We start from the raw sequence: 15612 nt of genomic DNA, 5'->3' as shown, positions 1-15612 counted from the left end.
GAATGCTAGGTTGCTGAGGACATGGCAAAGACTGAGGCAGACAAGATTCCTGCCATCAGGGATATTACATTCTGAAGATGGCAAAATATGATATATATGGAAAAACATTAATTACCAATAAATGCTATGAAGCTACTGTATCTGGGGTTTCTGGGAAAGCAAGTCTCTGACATTTGAATTGAGATCTGAACAATATAAAGGGGTTTGCCATGTGAGCATCTGTGGGAAGAGCATTCCCAAATAAGGAAGAACAAGTCAAAGGCTCTGAGATGAAAATGGACTTGTCATGTTGAAGCGAAGGGGAGAAGGTGAGCATGACTGGAGCATAGTAAATGAGGCAGAGGCAGTGAAGGGAAATGAAACCTGATAGGTAAACAATTCCAAATTATGTTGGGCCTTATAATATGTACAGGCACACCTCGTTTTATCACACTTTGCTTTATTGTGCTTCTCAGATAATTGTGTTATTTACAAATTGGAAGTTTGCGGCAACCTCGCATTGAGCAAGGCAATCAAAGCAATTTTCCCAACAGCATTTGGCCACTTCATGTCTTTGTGTCACATTTTTGTAATTCTTGGAAAATGTTAAAGTTTTCAGTTATTGTATTTGTTATAGTGATGTTTGATGTTACTATTGTCATTGTTTTGGGGTGCTACAAACGGCACCCATATAAGATCATGAACTTAACTGATAAACATATGTGTGTTGAGTGCTCCACAAACTGGTCGTTCCCCCATCTCTCTCCCTCTCCTTGGGCCTCCCTATTCCCTGTGGCATAATAATATTGAAATTAGGCGAGTTAACAACCCTACAATGACCTTTAAGTGTTCAAGTGAAGGAAGAATCACTTTAAATCAAAAGCTAGACATGTTTAAGCTAAGTAAGAAAGACATGTCCAAAGCTGAGATAGGCCAAAAGCTAGGCTTCTTATGCCGAACAGTCAAGTTGTGAATGAAAAGGTAACGTTCTTGAATTGAAAGTGCTACTTCAGCAAAACACAAATGATAAGAAAGTGAAACAGCTTCATTGCTGATACGGAGAAAGTTTTAGTTAGCTAAAAGATCAAACCAGCCACAATATTCCCTTAAGCCAACACCTAATTCAGAACAAAGCCCTAACACTCTTCAATTCTGTGATGGCTGAGAGAGGTGAGGAAGCTGCGGAATAAAAGATTGAAGCTAGCCTAGGTTGGTTCATGAAATTTAAGGAAAGAAGCCATCTCCATAACACAAAAGTGCAAGATGAAGCAGCAAAAGCTGATGCAGAAACTGCAGCAAGTTATCCAGACCATCTAAGATAATTAATTAAGGTGGCTCCTCTACGCAACAGATTTTCACAACAGATTTTCATCGTAGATAAAACAGACTTCTATTGGAAGAAGATGCCATCTAGGAATTTCATAGCTAGAGAGGAAAAGTCAGCACCTGGCTTTAAAGCATCAAAGGACAGACAGACTCTTTTGTTAGGAGCTAATGCAGCTGGTGACTTTCAGTTGAAGCCAGTGTTCATTTACCATTCTGAAAATCCCAGGGCCTTCTGGAATTATGCTAATTTCTACTCTTCCCATGCTCCATAAATGGAACAACAAAGCCTGGATGACAGCATATTTGTTTAACAATATGGTTTACTGAATATTTTAAGCCCGCTACTGAGACCTACTTGTCAGAAAAAAGAAGATTCCTTTCAAAATATTACTGCTCATTGACAATGCACCTGGTCACCCAAGAGATCTGACAGGGATGGACAATGACGTTAGTGTTGTTTTCATGCCTGCTAATGCAATGTCCATTCTGATCAAGGAGTCATTTCAACTTTCAAGTCTTTATTATTATTTATTTTATTTTATTATTATTATTATTTTTTTTTTTTTTTTTTTTTTTTTTTTTTTGCTATTCTTGGGCCGCTCCCACAGCATATGGAGGTTCCCAGGTTAGGGGTCTAATCGGAGCTGTAGCCCCCCCCCCCCCGGCCGCCTACGCCAGAGCCACAGCAACGTGGGATCCGAGCCGCACACCACAGTTCACGGCAATGCCGGATCGTTAACCCACTGATCAAGGGCAGGGACCGAACCCGCAACCTCATTGTTCCTAGTCAGATTCGTTTCTACTGCGCCATGACAGGAACTCCCAAGTCTTTATTATTTAAGAAATACATTCTGTAAGGCTCTAGCTGTCATAGATAGTGATTCCTCTGATGGATCTGAGAAAAGTCAATTGCAAACCTTCTGGAAAGGACTCACCATTCTGGATGTCATTAAGGACATTCATGATTCATGGGAGGAGGTCAAAATATCAACATTAATAGGAGTTTGGGAGAAGTTGATTCTAACCCTCATGGATGACTTTGAGGGGTTCAAGGCTTGGGTGAAAGAAGTAACTGCAGTTGCAGTGGAAATAGCAAGAGAACTAGAATTAGAAGTGAAGTGGAACCTGAAGATGTGACTGAATTGCTGCAATTTCATCCCAGACAGGCGTGGATCTGGTGTGACCGTGGCTGTGGGGGAGGCCAGTGGCTGCAGCTCTGATGGGACTCTTAGCCTGGGAATTTCCATATGCCGCTGGTACAGCCCTAAGAAGACAAAACAAAAAGCAAGAATGAAAAGAAAATCCACAGTGATCCTACCCCCAGAAATAACCATTCACTGATTTAGTCATTTGTTTTTGAATTCTACCAATATTTTTGAAGGCCTACTGTATGCCAGGCACTGTGCCATGTGGTAGAGGTGCAAATGATGAATAAGGCAGACACCGCAAGGGTTTTTTTTTATGTATAGCTGTAGACACAGTACTTCCTAAAAAAAACCCCTGCTGTTTGAAAGACAAACAAATAGAAATAAAACAAAAAGTAGGAGTTCCCATTGTAGCTCAGCAGTAACAAACCCAGCTAGTATCCATGAGGATGCTGGTTTGATCTCTGGCCCTGTTCAGTGGGTTAAGGATCTGGTGTTGCCATGAGCTATGGTGTAGGTCGCAGATGCAGCTCAGATCTGGCATTGCTGTGGCTGTGGCCTAGGCTGGCAACTATAGCTCCAATTCCAATTTGACTCCTAGCCTGGGAACATCCATAAGCCATGGGTGCAACCCTAGAAAGACAAAAAAAAAAAAAAATTAGGTCATTTTTGTATTTTGCATATGTGGCAACTGTATAATGAGAAACACTAGGAGTAAACACTGAAATAGGTGCTTGGAAGAGAGTAGCTGTGAACTGAATGCTAAGACCAGGGCCCGGCCCCCAGCTTCTGGCTCAGAATTTACATAGGATGAACCAGAGGACCTCCACGCTCCTGCCCAGTCCTCCAGACCTTTGGGAGGGATAATAAAAATATTTGCTTCCTCATAGACATGGTCCAGTTTATTTGAGGTAGATTATTATTATTCGAGGTAGAGACAAGGACACCACAGAGAAACTGTGATGACACAGAAGCAATACTAGCAAAATGATCAGGAGTTTGTGGCTTTTCAAGAATGTATGTCATTTCATAGGTACCTCTTTAACAGGTGAGGAGTTGCTTCTTATAGACGAATAGTTTCTTGAGATGAAATCTACTTGTGGTAAAGATGCTATTGTTGAAATGACAACAAAATATTTAGAATATTACATAAACTTAGTTGATAAAGCAGCAGCACAGTTAGAGAAGATTGACTCCAGTTTTGAAAGAAGTTTTACTGTGGGTAAAATACTAACAAACAGCATTGCATGCTACAGAGAAATCATTTGTGAAAGGAAGAATCAATTGATGTGACAAACTTCATTGTTGTCTTAAAATTTTAAGAAATTGCCACAGCCACTCCAGCCTTCAGCAACCACCATCCTGAGTAGTCATCAGCCATTGACATCAAGGCAAGACCCTCTACCAGCAAAAAGCCGGTGACTCACTGAAGGCTCAGTTGATAGTTAGCATTTTTTAGCAATAAAATATTTTACATTAAGGTATATACATTCTTTTTTAGACACAGTACTATTGCACACTTCGTAGACTACAGTACAGTATAAACATACTTTTTATATGCACTGGGAGACCAAAAAATATGTGTGACTAACTTTATTGTGATACTTACTTTGTTGTGGTAGCCTGGAACCAAACCCACACTATCTCCAAGATACCCCTACAGTAATTTATTTATTATGTTGGATACAATGGGAAGCCATTGGAGGATTTTAAGGAGTAGAGTGACATGATCTGACACACTTTTTTTTTTTTGGATTTTTTTGTCTTTTTAGGGCTGCACCCACGGCATATGGAGATTCCCAGGCTAGGGGTCAAATCAGAGCTACAGCTGCCAGCCTACGCCACAGCAATGTCAGATCTGAGCCACGTCTGGGACATACACCACAGCTCATGGCAATGCTGAGTGAGGCCAGGGATCGAACCTGTGTCCTCATGGATACTAGTCAGAATTGTTTCCACTGAGCCATGATGGGAACTCCCTGATATACATTTTAGAAATGTCACTTCTGGGTAAAAGGTGGACTGAAGGGTGTGGGCAGCGGTGATGACTGGGAGATCACTTAGCTAACCATAGCATTTGTCTAATCCAGAAGTGATAGTGGCTTATATACTATGGTAGTTAGAGTACAGATAGCAAGAACTACTTCGCATAAAGTATCTTGTTCCTGGTTAAAGTTCAGATTTGGGGAGACTGAGGCAAAGGATCATAATTGGAATGATTTCTGTTAAATATTATAAAGTGAAGCTCGTTGCCTTTTAGGGTGATTTCAAGATAACGTTTCATGGCTGATCCTTTGCTCATTTTGAACTACCTTTGTTTCTTGTGGGGCAGTGGGCAAATAAGCCTAAAGGCAGAAGACAGAGTAATTGGAAAGGACATGGAACAATTAACTACTTCCTTGACTAAGGGTTAAAAGTTTGGAAGAATTGGTTCTAAGTGCTAGACATTTTATGGTGGCAGAATCTTCATTCATACAGGGGTGCTTGTTGGACATCTCTTTTGTATAAGCTATTGTGCTAAGTGTTATGCAGAGTAGAAAAAGGGTAAAACCTAGTTCTTCCCCTTAATGAACTGAGAGTTAAAATGCAGTTATACATTCATTTAAAGAAACACTGAGCACCAGGCATTGCTCCAGACAGTGATAAGACAGAGTGCTAAGTGTTATGCAGAGTAGAAAAAGGGTAAAACCTAGTTCTTCCCCTTAATGAACTGAGAGTTAAAATGCAGTTATACATTCATTTAAAGAAACACTGAGCACCAGGCATTGCTCCAGACAGTGATAAGACAGACGCAGTGCTAATGACAATGGCAGATTGAAAAAGTTATGTGTGCTGTATGGGAAGTATGGGTAAAGTGTTATGGAAGTTTAGAGGAGAGAGATGGAGAGAGGAAGCGGGGGGCGGGGGGGAAGAGATTGAAAATATCTGGCTCCTGACTAAGGTTATCAAAAATGGTAGCATTTGGACCGAGCCTTTGATAAAGAAAAAGCATTTGAATGTGAACAATGGGGCTTAGAGATAGCATGAGCAAAAGTACATGGTAGGAAACAATGAGTGTGGTTTGTGTACTGAGTAGACAAGGAAGGAGGAGGAAAAACATCCATTGTTAGCACACTCTGAAAGGCTTAACATTTATTTGGTCTTTACTCCTCAGGTGAGAGGAAATTATTGAAAAATTTGGGGAACAAGGAAGAAGATTGTTTCTGAAAGATTAATCTGACAGCTTTGTATAAAAATGAATGAGGAAAGGAGATCCATCAGATACCTGTTGCAATAGGCAAAAAAAAAAGAAAAAGTAGTGAGCATTTGAAAAAGTAGGCTGGTAACATGAGATAGGAGAGGAGGAGGCAGATGCAGAATGCTCTTTTTACATTTACTAAGTGCTCTAAAATCTAACTCTGAAGATTTAACAGCCCTTACAATGATAACATTGCATAACAGACAAGACTATTTTAATAAGACCTGTCTTGAAAAGCCCTGAACAGTTGTACATATAAGACGACATGCTGGAGTTCCCGTCGTGACTCAGCGGTTAATGAATCTGACTAGTATCCATGAGGACGCAGGTTTGATCTCTGGCCTCATTCAGTGTATTAAGGATCTGGTGTTGCTGTGAGCTGTGGTGTAGGTCACAGACACAACTTGGATCCCGAATTGCTGTGGCTCTGGTGTAGGCCAGCAGCTACAGCTCCAATTCGACCCCTAGCCTAGGAACCTCCATATGCTGCAAGTAAAGCCCTAAAAAAAAAAAAAAAAAAGAAAAGAAAAAAGACATGCTGCTCAGGAGGCAGCCATCTAAACATCATTGAAATCAGTTCTTTAATAACAGCCACCTCCTGGAAACATTGTCGTGACTGCCAAAGGAAAGAAGATTGCAATCAGTGATGTGAAAACAGCTAATTTTCCCCTTTAAATTTGAACCTACTCCCTGAAAGTTTACAAGTGCCAGAAAACTCCCAAATTGTTTTTTTTTGGGGGGGGGTTGTTTTTTTTTCTCCTTTTGGGGCCACATCCTCGGCATATGGAGGTTCCCAGACTAGGGGTCCAATCGGAGCTGCAGCTGCCTGCCTACACCACAGCCACGGCAATGCCAGATGCGAAGTGCATCTGCAGCCTACACTGCAGCTCAAGCAACACCAGATCTTTACTCCATTGATTGAGGCCAGGGATCAAGCTCCTGTCCTCAGGGATACTAGTTGGGTTCGTTAACCCCCAAGCCACGACAGGAACTCCAAAATACTCCTGAATTGGATGGCTTTCTCCCACATTGTAAAAGAACGAGTTTAAAACAAACAAAAATCTCTTAAAAGGGGGGCTGGAAATATAGAAATAATCATTTTTTCTATTGGAGTTTGAGCAGCTTTGGAGCTGGCATTGTGCACAGTGCACCACCTTGTAACATCACAGCATCTTGTGTGTGTTTATGCAAAGTTTTCACATCATCCTCCCATTTGATCTTCTCCACAATCCTGGGAGAATAGTCACAGTAATAATTATTAACCCCATTTTTCTTATGGCTCAGATGATCAAATAAGATGAATGGGTGTGAAAGTGTGTTGTAAACTATAAAAGGCCCTAGCACAGTTGGCTTATGAAATTGTATTATTCATCCTCTTTCTAAACAGAATGTTTTAGTGTGACTGGGAATTATTCTTTATAACAGCTTTATTGAGGTATAATAATTTACATACAGTGAACTTCATGTATTTCAAAAATTCAATTTGATATTATTGACACATGCACACAGCTGTGAAACCAGTATAGTCAAAATAATAAGTATGTACACCTCTCACAAAAAGCTTCCTTCATGCCTCTTTTGTAATCCCTTCTTCCTACCCTTCCCCACTTCTCTCCCAGGCAAGCACTGATTGGTTTTCTGTCAGATTAGTGTGCATTTTCCAGAGTTTCATATAAACGAAATCATGTTATATATGCTCTTCTTTGCTTTGTATAAATCCAGATTTCCATTTGATGTCATTTTTCTATAATTGAATTTCCTCTAACATTTATTTTTGTGTGTCTTTTTGCCTTTTCAAGGGCTGCACCTGTGGCATATGGAGGTTCCCAGGCTAAGCGTCTAATCGGAGCTGTAGCCTCTGGCCTACGCCAGAGCCAAAGCAACTCAGGATCCAAGCCGCATCTTTGACTTACACCACAGCTCACAGCAACGCCGGATCCTTAATCCACTGAGCGAGGCCAGGGATCAAACCTGCAACCTCATGGTTCCTAGTCAGATTCTTTAACCACTGAGACACAACAGGAACTCCGAATTTCCTCTAACATTTTTTGTAGTGCAAATCTGCTCCTAATAAATTTTTTCAGCATTTGTATGTATCAGAAAGAATTTATTCCCCCTTTTTTTGAAAGATATGTTCTCAGGGTATAGGATTCTAGGTCGACAGGTTTTTTTTTTTTCTTTCTTAGATGTTGTTCCACTATCTCCTTGTTTGAATTGTTTTCAACAAGAAATATATTATCTATCTTTTTGTTTTTATGTACATTAAATATGTCTTTTTTCTGTCTTTTTGAGGGTCTTTTTTTTTTGTCTTTTTGTCTTTTTAGGGCTGCACCCATGGCATATGGAGGTTCCCAGGCTAGGGGTCCAATTGGAGCTGTAGCTGCTGGCCTACACCAGAGCCACAGCAATGCGGGATCCAAGCCATGTCTGTGACCTACACCACAGTTCACAGAAACACCGGATCCTTAACCCGCTAAGTGAGGCCATGGATGTTAGTTGGGTTCATTAACTGCTGAAGCATGACAGGAACTCCTTTTTTTGTTTTGTTTTTTGGTTTTTCCGACATTGTGTGGAGTTTTTTGCCTTTTAAAATGTGTCTTTTTTCAATGGCAGCTTTTAAGATTCTCTATTGCTAATATTGACAAATTTGATTATTACGTGGTTTTTGTATTTGAGGTTCATTGAAATTCTTAGATCTCTGAGGGTTTTTTTTTTTTTTAATCAAATTTGGACACTTTTCCTTCCTTATTTTTTTGAACATTTTTTTCTGTTCCCTCCCATGTCTCCAATCAGGGCCCCACTTAGGCATAAATTGGGCCCCTTGAAGTTGTCCCACAGCTCATGGTACTCTTTTTTTTTTCTTTTTGTCTTCTTTCTATATTTAATTTTGAATAGTTTCTATTGCTATGTCTTCAAGTTCATTAATATTTTCTTCTACAATGTCTGTTATGTCATTGGTCCTGTCCAGTGATTTTTTTTTTCAACTCAGACATTGTGGTTTAAATCTATAAAAGTTTGATTTTGGTTCTTTTTATGCCTTTTGTGTTTCTACTTAATATGTTCACTCTTTTCTTTAGCTTCTTAAGCATATGAAATCCAACTATAATATTTGTTTTTACATCCTTATCTATTATCTGTATCACATCTGGGTCTGTTTGAATTACTGAATTTTAACTTTATTATGATTTTCCTGCTTATTTGCATATTGGGTAATTTTTTGCTGGATACTAGACATTGTGAATTTTACCAAGTGACAGTTATTTTTCATTCCTGTAAGTGTTCTTGGCCTTCGTTCTGAGATACAGTTAAGTAACTTGAAAAAATTGTATCTTTTTAGGTCTTGTTTTTTAGGTTGTTCAGTAGAACCAGAGACGGTTTAGTTTAGGGCTAATTTTTCCCCACTAACTTAGGCAAAACTCTTCTGATTATTCTATCCAGTGTTCTCTGAATTATTAGGTGTGAAAATGAAATATTCCCAGCCCTGTGTGAGCTGCAGGGATTATTATCTTTAATGGTCAGGTAGTTTACACATACACATAGACGTTAATACTCAGCCACATAATAGGGAGGACCCTCTGCAGATCTCTGAAGTTCTTTCTCTATGTACCTTTCTCCCCTTTCCAGGACTCTGCCATACAAACTCTGTCTGTCATAGTGTCCCTGGATTCCCAGTTTTATCTCCTCAACTCAGGGAGATCATGCTTTGCCTGAGTTTCCCTCCCTGTGCTGAGGTCTAGAAACTCTCTCCGGGCAATAAGCTGGGGAAATCATAGGGATCATTACATTTGGTTCTTGTCTCTTAGTGACCTCTGCCTTCATTGCCTAATGTCCAATGTCTTAAAAATTTGTTTCATATATTTTGTCTATATTTTTAGTTTGTTTAAGGCGGGAGTTACTTTGCAAGTTTATGCTGAGCATGAAATGAGATAAATGTGTGTGGAAGCAGCTAGCTCAGTTTCTAAAAGTTTAAAAGTTAATAAAAACAATTTTTTTATTTTTTGATGGGAGATTTAACTTGGGTACTGTATCTGGCATAAAAAGTGGAGGTGTAGACTTGAATCCAGGTTTTCTGAATCCTAGTCCTATACCACTTAATACTAATAACATTACCTTTTTTAAGAATCCCAAGTTATACGTCACCTGGATCACATACCACTCCCCATTTTATATATTTCCACCCTCCAAAAAAAAAAAAATGGTTCTGAGTCACCAAATACACCTAGGAAGCAATTTGGAGGATTGAACTATCAAGCTGATGTATTTGAATTTTATCAAAATTCTGAGTGGTGGTATTACTGACACTCTTGAAGTTATCCAGAAACACCACAGTTTCAGGCTACCTTTTCCATCCTTCCTACTCCGTGGTCCATATAAGGCTTATTCTTAATACTATTACCCACAGAGCCTCCCTCTGTCAGAGGTAAGGTGGCAGATGAAGGAATGGAACCCCTACAAACAAGACTGACCCCAACCATAGAATATTAAACTATTATCAGAGATGAGACTATAATCCAAGTCTTTAATGATTCAGCTTGCTAGTACCGGGGAGAGAATTTGGGGTTATGTGGGCCCTTGAAACTGCTGCAACTACATCTGAAGTGCAGAACTTAAAAAGGCGCTTACAGATGCTGACTCACTGGGCTCTTCCTCTTGTGCATTTAGGTTACCGCATTCGCCTGGGCTCTAGCACTGACAAAAAGGATACAGGCCGGCTCCACGTTGATTTTGCACAGGCTCGAGATGACCTGTATGAGTGGGAATGCAAGCAGCGTATGCTAGCAAGAGAGGAGCGCCACCGTAGAAGAATGGAAGAAGAAAGGTTGCGCCCACCATCCCCACCCCCAGTGGTCCACTATTCAGATCATGAATGCAGCATTGTTGCTGAAAAACTAAAAGGTATACAAAACATTCGAGCCTTGTAATTAAAAGAAGTCTTTTCCTTGGAGAAATTTAATAAATATATTTGTGTTGTTGGCGGTTATCCCTGAATTTCCCGCTGATGAATTCTAAGCATTTCTTATGTTGAAGCCTCGCATATAAAGAGGTGTACCTAGTAATTCAAGAGCCAAAAAATTTGTCCCTCCCACCTGTGTCTCTGATCCTTCACTGTCTCAAGTGCTGCTACTTTTTCCTCTCCATATATCAGGTGATTAGGAAGAAATGTTTTTCCCACATTTCCACATCATAGAACTTTAGCTGTGGTCCATGATATGGGACCTGTAAGCGCCCCTCTCCCACCTTTCATTGTGGATAGCAAATTAGTTTTAAATTATAAATTAGAATAAATCAGAATGATAGAACTTGATGTGATCCCAGAAACCTCTGATAAAATCCCATTTTATAGATGAGAAGATGAGGGCCAGAGAATAGTTACAATGGACATTCTTCTTAGATTACTCAAAGACTTGGCTGTCAACAACTAAGAGAGGACTTCTTTAATCACAAAATGGCCAAATTATTTCACACAGTAACTATAGAGACTTCTATACATTGTTAAATTAGACTGCTTTCCTTTTAGTTTTTATTCCTGTTCCCTTTGCTTGACTCTCAGAGCCATTTTGCTAATTTAAATTTAATTGCCTGGTCTCCTGTGTTAGCAGCTCAAATCCAGTTTTCATTCTATGAGTATGATTGATTTTATTGGATCAATGCTCGTGTCCCATTGATCTTATTGATGACACCAACCCAGCTCTAAACGTATGAATTTACCCTGCTTCTTGTGCTCTAGGCTCAGCAAGATGCTGCTAATTCCACTTTGCAAATAGGTCTCATTCACCAAACTTGTTTGTACCACATAGCCTAGGGGGTTCACACATTTAAGAAATCCTTTGTTTTGGGGAGTTCCTGTCATGGTGCAGCAGAAACAATCCAACTGGGAACCATGAGGTTTCAGGTTCGATCCCTGGCCTTGCTCAGTGGGTTAAGGATCTGGCGTTGCCATGAGCTGTGGTGTAGGTTGCAGACGTGGCTCAGATCCCGGGTTGCTGTGGCTCTGGCGTAGGCTGGCAGCTGTAGCTCCAATTAGACCCCCTAGCCTGGGAACCTGCATATGCCATGGGTGCAGCCCTCAAAAGACAAAAGACAAAAAAAGAAATCCTTTGTTTTGATTGATTTGTCTCCCTGTTAGAGAAAAACAGAAAACATACAGAGTCCAGAGTAAAGACACGGAAATAATGATATACTTGGAAAAGCTGGAAAGGCTGGAATCATTGGTAAGATGCCAGGTCCAAGACTTACCTGTTCACATGTCACCCAACAGCTCAGTTTGAATTTTTTTTTAAATAAATTTGCTGGTTGTGTGGACCTCAAGTAAAAGGTAAACATCAATAAATCAACTATCCATCAATACTTGTTTTAAGTGATCATCAACATAAAGACTGTATGCAAGTAATGAAAAGCTATAACAGTGAGGCTGAACTCTCATTACACACCTGCACTAAAAAAGGCAGTAGGTAAGAAGTTCAAAATATAGTAAGAGGTATTTCCACCAGATATAAGGATTCCTGGCTAAACAGGGCTATGGAGTCTTAGAGTGGGCCTTCAGTGGAATTATAATGGACTCACCCTTCAGGATCTTTAACAGCAGAATACATAAGTGGCTATCTCAGAAAGCTGAACCAGAAGCTTTGAAAGAGCTGTGCTACTATTTTAACATGAGAGAGTAACTCTTAGATAGCTGTAGAAATCTACTTGAAGGGTTCCTCAGGCAAGAGAAACAGGAATGTGGAGAAATGTAGAAATGGAATGAATCACATCCAAACAGACTGTGACTGGGACTGAGTGGAAGGCCTGGGGCTATGGATTGAATGCAGGAATAATGTTTTAAAAGGTCAAAGATATAAGTGTTTATACCAAGAGAACTGCCATTTGACTCTTTCCTTTTTTTAGTTCATAATTTTTCATTGAAATATAGTTGATTTACAATGTGTGAATTTCTTCTGTATAGCAAAGTGATTCAGTTATACATTCTTTTTCATATGTTTGTTTCATTATGGATTCTCTCAGGCTATTGAATATAATTCCCGGTGCTATACAGTAAGACTTCATTGTTTATCCATTCTGTATGTTGCCATTTAATTCTTTCTTAAGGCTTCTTCCAACATTATAATTCCTTGGATCCAGGATAATGTTACTGTCAAATTGAAGTGAAACTCAAGACTCAAGTTTACTTCTCCTTATTCAAGAATAAGATTATAGAATTCCGAAGTACTCTCACTGCTAATTCATACATTACACAACATGTGTGTATACACACGCACACACACACACAATCAGAGAGGTTAAGAAATTTGCAATATGTGAAAACTGTATCAGTCAAGAAAACTTTGGGAAGAAATCTTTTTCTGAAAATTCGTCATAGACTACAACCAATCTAATTTTGAGTCTTTTGTTTTTTCCGTCTGTCTGCCTGCTGCCTGTGTGCGCACATGTACCTGCATGGCTCCTGACCCTTAGCAATTCATTTCACAAACACTGCCAAAAAGCCATGGTGGCCTCCTTGCCAGCATGTTGGGAAAACAGATTGAGATTTGGTTACTTTTGATGATTTAAAAATAAATTCTCTTTTTTCAGATGATTCCAAGTTCTCAGAAGCCGTGCAGACCTTACTCACCTGGATTGAGCGAGGAGAGGTGAACCGTCGCAGTGCCAACAACTTCTACTCTATGATCCAGTCGGCGAACAGCCATGTCCGCCGCCTGGTGAATGAGAAAGCTGCCCATGAGAAAGACATGGAGGAAGCAAAGGAGAAGTTCAAGCAGGCCCTTTCTGGAATTCTCATTCAGTGTGAGTGAAAGTCATAGTTCTGCTGGAAGGGTGAGCGGGCAGTTTGCTTAGTCACCACTCTCTCTACACAGGAACTAGGCCTACGGAGCCATCCTGGGTCAAGGAACAATGCCCTCCTCATCACTGCCTGTGCTCTCCTTGTATTGCCAGGGGCTCGAGCTCCAGTTTCATGGGAACTATGTGTGCACCTGCGATGTTCATTTTCTCTAGTATTGCTATTTGAGCTCCTTAGAAACAGTGACACTTAGGCCACAATCCTGTGCTTTTACTTTTGCTTGTTCTTAGAGTAAGTTACGAGCAGCCCCAGGCCCTGGTGCAAAATTTGGGATTTCACTGCTAAAGACAGAATGTAGCATCAGGATTTGTAAGCTTCTTAGCTGCAGATTTGTGTCATTATTATTGTGTAATATGCTTTTAAGGGACTCCATTTTAGTGATAAACATAATTGTATTCCCCAAGGTAACCGAATAAAAGAGCCAAATTTGCTACTTCTATCTTTTGGGTTTTTTACTTCCTCTACATTTCCTGTGCTGGATTCAGTAGATACTGGAACAGGATGGGAAGCCACCGAAATGTCCATTTTCAAAAAGTAGTACCACTTCAAACCTATCCAAGCTCTCCTAAATGAGACAGAGCAGACAAACTCTCTAGTATTGTTTTTAGTTCACCATATTCTAAAACTATGCACTTGAATCTTTTGAGTTAGAAACTGTATTCCCGTTAAGAATAAGGATACAGTGTTATGACTTTGCTTTTAAACAATTATGGCCCACTCTTCTTGTGCTTGACTTCCCATACTTGATTTATAGATAACTGGGATTAAGGAGTAGTTGTTTCATTTCCCATTTTTATTTTGAAAGTATCTATGGACACAGAGTCCAGGAGGAGAAAGCATATGTTTTTAGGACTTCAGAATAAATAGAGAGCAGAAGGCATCATAGGAGTATAAATCCTTAAATCGTTAGTAGACAGGGTACAAACAGAGCTTTAAAGAACAAAATAACACCTCTGAGTCTTCTTACTGTGAACCCCCAGCCAGGGAGAGAGAGGATCTTATCCTCCCTTTCTTTACCCAGCCAAAAGTCATGACTAAGTTGCCCTTTTCTTGAACTGATTACGATCAAGCCCCAGAATATTTGTACACCTTTCCCCGTTTGACATTTTAAGCAACCCTGAAAAATACTCTCTAGGACTGCACTTACACAGTATTCTTCCATAAAACTTACATTTCTCCAGTCCACGAGCCTATCTAGGTAGACTTAAAATAGATCCTGTCCATCTTAGACTTCAACTTGACGATTCTGGTTAAACATACCTCCTGATAGTAAAAGGATGGATTCCATTGAAGTGAAGCATCCAGGCTTATTCTGGAGGGCTGGTTTATGAAAGAAGCCAGTGGTCTAAAGGAGCTGGTACAGTTCACCGCTTGCTCTCATGCTGTGCAGGGTCAGTGGTACTGAATCACATTCACCACAAGTCTGATCTCTCCTGCCTGAATGAATACAGACTGCCTGTATTAAAACCTTACTCACTATTTTACCCTAAACCTTCAGGAGTCCTTTTTTTCTTTCTGTATGGTGATATTTCTGCCTTTGAGTCCCCTTTAAAATCATGGTACCCCAACACACATGGCCTTTTTTGAGCACAACCATAGTCTAGTCATGTCATAGAAGGAGACACAACAAGCCTGACGCTTCTCTCATGTCTTTTCTCCCCTCTTTTGCCATTCCTGGATGATGCTCGGATTGATCCAACTGTTGATCTGACACTGCAGTTGAGCAAATAGTAGCTGTGTACCATTCTGCCTCCAAACAAAAGGCATGGGACCACTTCACAAAAGCCCAGCGTAAAAACATCAGCGTCTGGTGCAAACAAGCTGAGGTTAGTAACTTTTTACTCTGGTAGCCCCTCAGGGGTACAGTTTCTTTCTTTAACAAGTTATTGATTTGGAGTTTAGCTAGAATTAAATAGTGCCAAGCTCCCATGGCCACAACAAGGCCCTAATGAAACACTGAGACATGTTCTATAGCCTGTCACTGTGTCCAGACCACCTGCTGCCAGAAGGGTAATAAATGTGCACGTGTTGTCTTGAATGCATTCTGCTGGATGGAAACTTTTGTAGTGAAAATGGAGCTGTGA

The 15612-nt window shown here is 40.1% G+C and overlaps 1 protein-coding gene across 5 annotated transcripts in view; it reads left to right on the top strand.

Annotated features, from left to right (window-relative positions):
- ENOX2 (ecto-NOX disulfide-thiol exchanger 2) overlaps positions 1-15612 on the top strand; it is a 278642-nt gene that overhangs the window by 221833 nt on the left and 41197 nt on the right. For all 5 annotated transcript variants that reach the window (XM_047764464.1, XM_047764463.1, XM_047764462.1 and 2 more), the window contains 3 exons: positions 10351-10584; positions 13261-13473; positions 15248-15354. In XM_047764464.1, the coding sequence (XP_047620420.1) occupies positions 10351-10584; positions 13261-13473; positions 15248-15354 (554 nt within the window). The remainder of the gene's footprint in view (positions 1-10350; positions 10585-13260; positions 13474-15247; positions 15355-15612) is intronic.

This window comes from Phacochoerus africanus, chromosome X (assembly GCF_016906955.1).
Source record: "Phacochoerus africanus isolate WHEZ1 chromosome X, ROS_Pafr_v1, whole genome shotgun sequence".
Taxonomy (NCBI): domain Eukaryota; kingdom Metazoa; phylum Chordata; class Mammalia; order Artiodactyla; family Suidae; genus Phacochoerus; species Phacochoerus africanus.
This window is presented reverse-complemented; position numbering and strand designations above follow the sequence as displayed.